This window comes from Glycine soja, chromosome 9, assembly GCF_004193775.1.
Source record: "Glycine soja cultivar W05 chromosome 9, ASM419377v2, whole genome shotgun sequence".
Taxonomy (NCBI): domain Eukaryota; kingdom Viridiplantae; phylum Streptophyta; class Magnoliopsida; order Fabales; family Fabaceae; genus Glycine; species Glycine soja.
In genome coordinates, this window is record NC_041010.1 from 33,558,220 (window position 1) to 33,567,520 (window position 9,301).

A 9,301-nucleotide genomic window follows, 5' to 3' on the forward strand; every position below is an offset into this window, starting at 1 on the left:
CAAAGGAGTAACGTCCTTTGGGGTTCATTGCAAGAAGTGGAATTTGCTTCTTGGTATAATCACTGAACACAAAGGAGAAAGGTCCTTTGGGGTTCATTGCAATAGGTGGGATTGCCTCTTGGTGTTATCACTGAACACAAAGGATGAAGGTGTTGGATCAAGTGGCCTCGAAATAATTAAGAAGGGGGGGGGGGTTGAATTAATTATTAATGAACCGACTCTTGGTTGTAAAAGTTTTCAAGAGACGGTCTTCTTGGTTCAAGGAACTAGTTTGTTCCTTGGTTGAATCAATAGACACAAAGGAGTAACGTCCTTTGGGGTTCATTGCAAGAAGTGGAATTTGCTTCTTGGTATAATCACTGAACACAAAGGAGAAAGGTCCTTTGGGGTTCATTGCAATAGGTGGGATTGCCTCTTGGTGTAATCACTGAACACAAAGGATGAAGGTGTTTGATCAAGTGGCCTCGGAATAATTAAGAAGGGGGGGGTTGAATTAATTATTAATGAACCTTTACTAATTAAAAATTTGATCCTTCTTAGGCTTTTACTATGTTGTTAGGAAAGTAAATAATAGAAAAGAAACTTAACCAAAAGTAAAAGCGATAATTAAACTGCACATCAGAAATTAAAGAGTGTAGGGAAGAAGAAGACAAACACAAGAGTTTTATACTGGTTCGGCAACAACCCGTGCCTACATCCAGTCCCCAAGCGACCTGCGGTCCTTGAGATTTCTTTTCAACCTTGTAAAATCCTTTACAAGCAAAGATCCATAAGGGATGTACCCTCCCTTGTTCTCTTTGTATCAACCAAGTGGATGTATCCTCCACTTGAACTGATCCACAAGAGATGTACCCTCTATTGATCTTAGTTACAACAACCCAAGTAGATGTACCCTCTACTTGTACCACAAAGGATGTACCCTCCAATGTGTTAAGACAAAGTTCTCAGGCGGTTATTCCTTTGAAACTTTGTGATGAGGAAACAAAAGAATTCTCAGGCAGTTAGTCCTTTGAAATCTTTTGTTTTAGGGAAATGGAAGAATCAAAAGAATTCTCAGAATGTGTTATTTTGAATTCTTTGAAAAGGGAGAAGGGAGACACAAAAGAATTTAGGCGGGTAGTCCTTTGTTCTTTTGGAAAAGGGAGAAGAGAGACACAAAAAGAATTCAGACGGTTAGTTCTTGGAGAATTCTTTTTGGCAAAGGGAGAAGAGAAAGAAAAAGATGAATAACACACTTTTGTTTTGAAGGTTTGGAAAACCGGAAAACTTAAGAAAGCTTTAGGCAAAGGAAGAAGGAGAAGAAGTTCAAGAAGATGTTCAAAGGTTTTGTGTAAAAGATGTAAAAGTTTGTAATCAGATATCAAAATGCAAATCAAGGTCTTGTTTTTCTAGACTCTTTATGTCTGGTCAATGGAAACCATTTTAAGAGTTATAACCTTTAGAAAAACCTGAAAACCATTTGAAGAGTTACATCTTTTGATTTTTATTCAAAACTTGTCATTGGTAATCGATTACCAAATCCTTGTAATCGATTACCCAAGACTTTTTATGAAAGGATGTGACTCTTCACAATTGAATTTGAATTTCAACGTTCAAACACACTGGTAATCGATTACCAATATCTTGTAATCGTTTACACCATTTTGAAATCAATTGGAACATTGTAAATTCAGTTAAAAGCTTTTGAAAACAAACTTTGCCACTGGTAATCGATTACCAGAGAGTAAAAACTCTGGTAACTTAGAAAATTTTGTGAAAACTCTTTTGAAAAACAAAATTGTGCTATGTTTGTTTTTTGAAAAATCTTTTCAATACTTCCCTTGTGAAGTCTTCTTGATTTCTTCTCTTGAAACTTGAATTCATCTTTTCTTGAATTTTGATATCAAACTTCTCTTGAACTTGTTGACTTAATCTTGAAATCATTCTTTGGGCTTTTTTTCATCATCTTTGTCATTATCAAAACTTCTTGAATCAACTTGATTCATCATCATGAAGCTTGCTTCTACAGAAGGTCCTTTGGGGTTCATGGCAAGAAGTGGACTTTGCTTCTTGGTGTAAACACTGAACTCAAAGGAGGAAAGTCCTTTGTGGTTCAATGCTTGTAAAGGGATTTTACAAGGTTAGTGAAAATGCTCAACTGGAATTTACTTGAGGACTGGACATAGGCACGTGTTGTGGCCAAACTAGTATAAATCCGGTTTTGCATTCTCTCTTTCCTTAATCTCTTTTACTTTCTGTTGTGTTTATATTTCTTTAAGTTTACTTCTCCTTATTTGTTATTCGAGTAACTTACAATTAAAGAAATAATTGATTCTAGTGAATATCTAAGAAAGGGAAATTTTTCAATTAGGAATAGTCAACGAAATCTTAATTCAACCTCCCCTTCTTAAAATTTTTGAGGCCACTTGTCTAACAGTATTTACTCCCAAGGCCTAAACTCCGAAGAGTCCGTCAGGGCATCTCTCTCTTGATTCAGGTCCAACCCAGAAAACATTTTAGCACACAGATCCTATCTATGAACTGTACAAAACACACAACTCTTCAATTGTTCTCAAAATAGTTTTATCTCATTGTGCTTGTGATTAAACTCTTCGGGTCCCCATAGTGGTTCCTATCACAATACTTGTCACGCATTAACTCATTGCCCTTAAAGGGTCTTAACATTAACTTGTCACCCTTAAAAGGTCTTATAGTCGTGCAATTGTACAATTCATAGTTCACAACTCAATGCACACAACATCACAATGCACACAACATCTCAATCATATACATACTCAATTTATCGCATACACTAGATCCCAATCACAATGGTATAATGTCAATTTTACACGTTATCACACCTCATGAATCATATACACTTTACCTATGAACTATGCTATACACACAACTACTCAATTGTTTTCAAAATTATTTTAACTCATCGGGTTCTCACAGTAGATCCCATCACAATACTCGTCGCCCTTAAAGGGTCTTACAATTGTGTGATTGTACAGTTCATAGCCTACAACTCAATACACATGTATTTCATCAATCATCACATGTTCAATTTATCACATAATCCCAATTTGAATCACCATTTCATAATCTCAATATAACAACAAAAGGTTTATCATAACATGGGGAGTATAACCCCTCAAATAATCTCACACAATTATATCAAAATCAATTAATCCAAATCATAGGTAAAAATGAAAACACCAATGACACTCAATTTTATCAACCAATTCGCATCAGGACATTAATATTGTATTTATAATCATAAAGGAAAAATTCAATAATTCAATAAACATTCCAAAATAAACCTTAATTTAATCCTTTAAGGATCTCTACACATGTTCATTCTAACCCCAATTGTGATAAACTCATCTCTTACCTCTAAGCGGGCAAACGTGTGCATTGTGACAACAATAGCAGCATCTCTAACGGTTTCCTGAGATTCCTCATGTTTTTCCTCCGATTGCTCTGATAGGGTTCCCAAACATCAGAGAGAAAAAGGAATTGAGGCCTCCATTTTGTACTGCTTCGTGCGATTCTGTTTTCTCTTTCCATAAATTTTATCTCGCAAATCCCAATAGTGAAGGTATGTGAAAACGAGTTAGGTTTTTTTTAGCTTTCGGAGGTGCAGGCCCTAGAATCATGATGACTCTAGATCTTTTGAGTGATTTTTCACAAACTTGGGTTTATGTTCAATTGTCAAGGCTGAACGCTGGGGACTGTTTCAGGGCCTCAACTCTCAAATTAGTCAAGGATATGATTAGAAATAAAATAAAAATGAAAAGAAAACCGATAGTAGAGATGAATTCTCAAACTGTTATTTTCCTTAGTTAAGGGAACAGTTCCAAGCTTCCAGCTACTCATCATTACTACAATATTTTCTTGGTTTTAGGTCAAAACTACAATCTTATTAAAGACATTAAGAACCTACACAGTACTAGGCCATGTAATACAGGAAGCCAACAAAAAATCTCTCACCAAATTGAGCCACATAGGATCCTTTGAGGGCCTGGATCAACAATGTATGAACAAGGAACCTAAATAAGCAAGAGTTAAACTTAGTCAAAAACAATTTATAATAAGGAGTAAGCCTATACCAAGAAATGTTCAAGTTAATATTCGGTAGGTCAAATTAAGAAAATGACATGCCATCACTAGTAAATCATTTTATGATTCAACTTGACTTAGCAGCCATAGAACTACACCAAGTATGCAAGGAAAAACTAGAAGCAAGAAAGTGGGGGTGTTATAAAGGAAGTCCCTAGCAAATTTATGCCAAACACATGCTCAAGTTTCAACATAATTTGCAACATCTAATTAAGAGTGCTTTGCTTGTAGTGATTTCTATCTCTAAAGCTACAAAGAACAAGCGCGAGTGAATCAAAACACAAGTTTCAGACATATGTTCACTTAATCAGTTAATTGTAGTGTTGTCAATGCCTGCCACTAGTCTTCATATATTTTGGAGTGACAATTACTGGCTTTCTCATCTACACAAAGATCTCCTTAGGCTTTATCTTATCCACTAAATGCATAAAAAGTAAAAGTTGCCAAGATTATTGCCTTGCACAGATTATACGTAACATATACAAAAAATATATGTGAAGTTTCTGGAAGATACATAACAGCATGCAAACAATATAGGAATAACAGGGGAGAAGGAATTGAAAACAATAACACACAAGAAAGGCAGGAAGCTATCTGTTAGGAGCCAAAATAGGAATGGTAAAACTCAAGTAATGTTGATACTGAATTGGAACAATATCAGAGGTATAAACCTCTTTTACAATGTTGCAATCCAAGAAAATATAAAAAGAAAAATAGGGTAATGGCTTATAGCTGGAGACTAGCTCCTTACAAGATGAAAGATAGAAAACAAACAATAACAGAAATTAGAGAACCCGTTTCCTGAGGCAGAACTTCACTCAGCCTAGCCAATATTGATATTTGATACTAATTTTGTTCAGATTCTTCAGTCTAGTATGTGTCCTTTTTTCTTCGGTAGTTTTGTTCTTTAAGGATGATCCAGACTGTTGTAATACATACCATGCAAAAACTTCAAAGACAACATAAACTGATTGCCACTAAAAGATATTTGTTGTCATTTCAAAAGAACTCAAATAAAAACTAGTTTTCTGTTGCAGTCTCAATTCAGTTGTAAACAGAATATTTTACTCATCAGCATTCTCCAACAAAAAAATAATAATTTTTTTGTCTCAGACACATTGCTCCCCATAGTGTAGTTTCATAAAAAAAAAAAAAAAAAAAAACAATGATGACATGGATGGAAGAGAGTCTCACTGTATCATGGAAAAAACAGAAGCATAAAATAAGTAAAACTGAATAATATGGAAAAAACTCTACCTGAAGATTTAATCAATTCTACGTTGTGGAGAGTTTTGAAGTAGGTACTCCACTGCTCTCTTTAGTTGGTCAAAAGATATATCTGCAGATGGTTGGTTCGCCAAAATCAATGACTTCAATTGAACAAAGCAGGGAGGCTGAGTACTCACCGAAACAGGATTTGATATATCCTACACAATTAGAGTGAATAGGAGGCATATTATAATTGACATTCTTAATTGCAAGATTGAGTATCGGCTAAAAATTTGACACAAGAACACCCATCTTATGAGCATTATGAAAAAAATAAAAGATGTAAAGAGGAGAAAGCATAGTAACTAACCCGTAGTATTGTCAGAAGGGTACCCGAATAGAGCCTCAGTATCTTTACATTGGTGAGAACTTGCAGCCAGCTTATGATGAGTAAGTCTGTATTCGGAAAAAGTGTATAACCAAGGGTGTCAATGGTTACTTCTTCAAGGAAAGAAAGATTGCATGCGGAGGAGATTGTGTGATTATTATGACCCGTGACTGTGAGAGAACTAAGGTTTGGAGTAGAAAGCGCAATTTTGTAAGCTCCTCCTTCAAAGCTACCACTTATGGTCAAACTAGAGAGGCTAGAATTTGATATAGAGAGGAATTTTGCATCTTTATGCAACGAACAACCATCAAGTATCAAAGTATTCAGCACATTACAGGTAGAAAACGGCTCAGCATAGTCATTGTCCCTTGCAGTAATAGAGACAGCCTCAAGTTGCAAGCTTTTTAATGCTGGCATGTTCAGAGATCCTGGAAGTGCTACAATCGAGGTGTCAAAAGAATTAAATGAAAGCTTCAGAAATGTCAAGGACTCGCAGGAAAAGATGTAGGGGCGAAACTCGAAACTCTGTCTGAAGCTTAAATTTAGAGATACTGTAAACTGCTGAACATTGTGCAGCACAGCATATTTCATCAGCCTGTTGAAGAGCTTGGGCTCTGCCATACCGCAACGCGTGAATTCAAGATTGAGCAGGGAAACTGAACCATCTCGGCCAGACAGAACGCGAGACACAAATTTGTTGAATTTGACAACATTGTTAAAGAGGGTTGTATTGAATCCAAGATAAGTTAGACGCTTCCAAAGGTCCTTCCATCTTTTAGACAAGACACAAGTCTGTACAGCATATTTTGTGTCCATAAATTCCATTATGTGGAGCACAACACAGTCAGGCAACTCACTCAGCCTGTCCCTTTCGTCTTCTCTGTCACTTCTGATTCGCTTCTGTTGTCTCTTATCTGTCGTCATCTTCAACATTCCCTCAGTTTCTTTTCCTTCCATTGATACCTGACCAAAGAAACGTTTGACAAATATTTCACATACTATAGATTAAGATCATAGCAGATATTCATAACCTCTGAAATATTCCATTTTTTAGGTTTAAATGTTTAATTACAGTTTGGTTCTTTAAATTTTAATCTGAGATTTTGGTTCCGTATATTTTGTTGCCCTTTTGTTTTAAGTTGGTGTTTTTTAACTTTGGTTTTTTTAAATTTGTGTGTTTTTAATTTGTGTGTTTTTAATTTTGATTTATGTAAGTTCTTTTTTTTGTTCATTTTTAGCTATGTATGTAAGTTTGTGCTTTTTTCAATTTTAATCCTTTAAGATTTTAATATTTCTTCTTTTTTTTTAGTCATTGTAAGTTCACACTAAAATTGAAAAAGAAATCAAACTTAGAGGGACCAAATTGAAAAATTACAAACTTATATGAACTAAAAATGAACAAAACAAATTCCATGCACAAAAACTGAAAAAAAATGTAAACTTATGGGAACTGAAAATAAATAAAAAACTTAGAGACACTAAAATTTTAAAAAAAAATGCGAACTTATGAGGACAAAACCACATTTAAACCTATTTTTCAACTGAATTACATTGTCTATTAATATTGGCACCCTTTGTGTTTTTATTGGGATCTTGTTACATCAATCTCGTTTAAATGAATTTGACATCACACTTTAACTTCAAAATCTTAATATTACAATAACCCCCCCCCCCCCTTTTCAATTGTGATTCTCTTCCACATAGTAGTTTCCCCCTTGAGTGGAAGTCATTTTCAATTCAAGGGATCCCCATGTTCATGGATTCATTTTCGTCTTCTTCACTTGTTCAAGTCAATCACTAAGTCAAATGATCGACTCTAATACCAATTGTTGGGAAATCCGTGGGGGTATTAGGGATATTTACACTAAAGGGCCATGAGTAACCAAATAAATTAACTTGACACTACACTTTAACCTAAAACCTTAAGGGTCATACTTATGGGTCTTTTCTTCACATATATGATGCTCAACATTCTAATTCCTATAAGATGTGAGACTTCACCTCACACTTGTACTTTAAGAATCTTCTCGTCAAGTGTGAGTTTCTTTCACATGGTAATTTTCATCTCAAGTGGAAGAAATTTAAAATCCAGAAGTAGTACCTAAAGGTAACCCATAGAGCTTGCTTAACCATGACTGCCCAGACTTGCCTAGTCATTGCTGCCAAAATGCTCTAGTACCCCAAAGAGAAAAATTAAAGAAAACTCACCCACAACATAATGTTGCATTTGTGCGAAGGAGAAGATGGAAATGGAACAAAAATGTTAGCTACACATTGTGTATGCATCAGACTCAAACACAAAAACAAAAATAAGGAAACAAAAAATACGTACCCACACCAGACGATTGTGATTCCTAAAATGAAGAACAACAAAAACCTTTGAATATAACTGAAAGGTACAAACATTAGGGGCAATCAAGAAAACTTAGCAACCGAAATTGTTCTTCAAATGAAGAAGATAAACAAACTTCTAATAATTAAGTTTTGTCAAAGGTAAAAACGAAAAAGAAAAAAGAAGAAGCTTACCCATCACACTACCTTTAGATTTGTTGAAGAAGATGGAAATCACAAAAGGAGGAAAAGAAGAGGGCATAAGAGTTGGTGACTAGATATCGAGGATTTAAGGGATTTTCTAGAAAAGGAAAAGGAAAAATGACAGAAGAAAAATCATTCTTCTCACTATGACCGACAACGACAATAACTTGATAGTTAGGGTTTGGCCAAGGTGCTATTTTCTGGAATTTTTTGGGGGGAAATGAATAATAGAATGTGAGAAACGTTTTAATCGATTTAATTTTTCAAGCTGCAGCCATGACAAGCCAAAAATCGCATTAGAGTCGGTGCCCAGAGGAGGTTTTTGGAGGTGTTGTCTGAAAGATTTTGGAAGAAGAGAGAAAAGAATAAACTAAATGGAGAAGAAAGAAAAAAATTGATCAAAACTAATAAAAAACGAGAACAAATAGGACAAACTTAGATTTTTAGATGCTAGTTTAGGCAGCTTTTATAAGAAGTTGGCATGTGTCCTTAGTGGAGCCATTTTAATCAAAGTAACTGATTGATTGATTGAATGAAGTAATTTATAATTAATGATAGGCAGCAAAGTTGGATCCATGTGTGAGCTAGACCTTTTTTACAAAATATTTTCAAGTTTATGATTAATACAAAACAAGGTTACAAATTGAGTTTGTTGTGTCACAATTAGAAAGGAAGTGGAATATATGAGATCCTACATAATTAGAGTGAATTGAGGAATGCAAAAATTGACATACAAACAAAAATATGTTATGGGCATTAAGAAAAAATATAAAGGCAATGACGGATATGGAAAATCCTCCCTTGAGATCCTTTATGTATATATAAGAATTAAAAAAAAAGAAAAAAACATAAAAATAATAATAAAGAAACATATATAAGAAAATAGATTTTTGAGTTTATATATACTTAATTTTCTTTTAGTAATAGATCATATATCTAGTTTTACACATGAAATTAATAACAAATATTTTTGTTAAACTTATTACTCATTAAATAATTATTTATTAAATTTTAAATATTTAAATAAATATGTAAAAAAATTGATCTCACGTTATGGTTTGTGATTAT

General features: G+C 34.3%; 1 protein-coding gene across 1 annotated transcript; it reads right to left on the bottom strand.

Moving 5' to 3' along the window:
* Positions 1-3,741: 3,741 nt before the first annotated feature.
* LOC114367630 (F-box/FBD/LRR-repeat protein At1g78750-like) lies at positions 3,742-8,592 on the bottom strand. The gene is made up of 4 exons (XM_028324811.1): positions 8,225-8,592; positions 5,681-6,661; positions 5,359-5,528; positions 3,742-4,031 (listed from the first exon to the last, which is right to left on the bottom strand). The coding sequence occupies exons 2-3, from the start codon at positions 6,653-6,655 to the stop codon at positions 5,367-5,369; spliced, it is 1,137 nt and encodes a 378-aa protein (XP_028180612.1). The 5' UTR covers positions 6,656-6,661; positions 8,225-8,592; the 3' UTR covers positions 3,742-4,031; positions 5,359-5,366.
* Between the last annotated feature and the right edge of the window lie 709 nt (positions 8,593-9,301).

What these genes read in the sequence shown, in the direction of transcription:
- LOC114367630 (XM_028324811.1), bottom strand. Translation starts at nt 6,655, where the DNA reads ATGGAAGGAAAAGAAACTGAGGGAATGTTGAAGATGACGACAGATAAG. An exon ending in CCCTTCTGACAATACTACGG is followed by an intron (nt 5,529 to 5,680) that starts GTTAGTTACTAT and finishes CTAATTGTGTAG; the next exon opens with GATATATCAAATCCTGTTTC.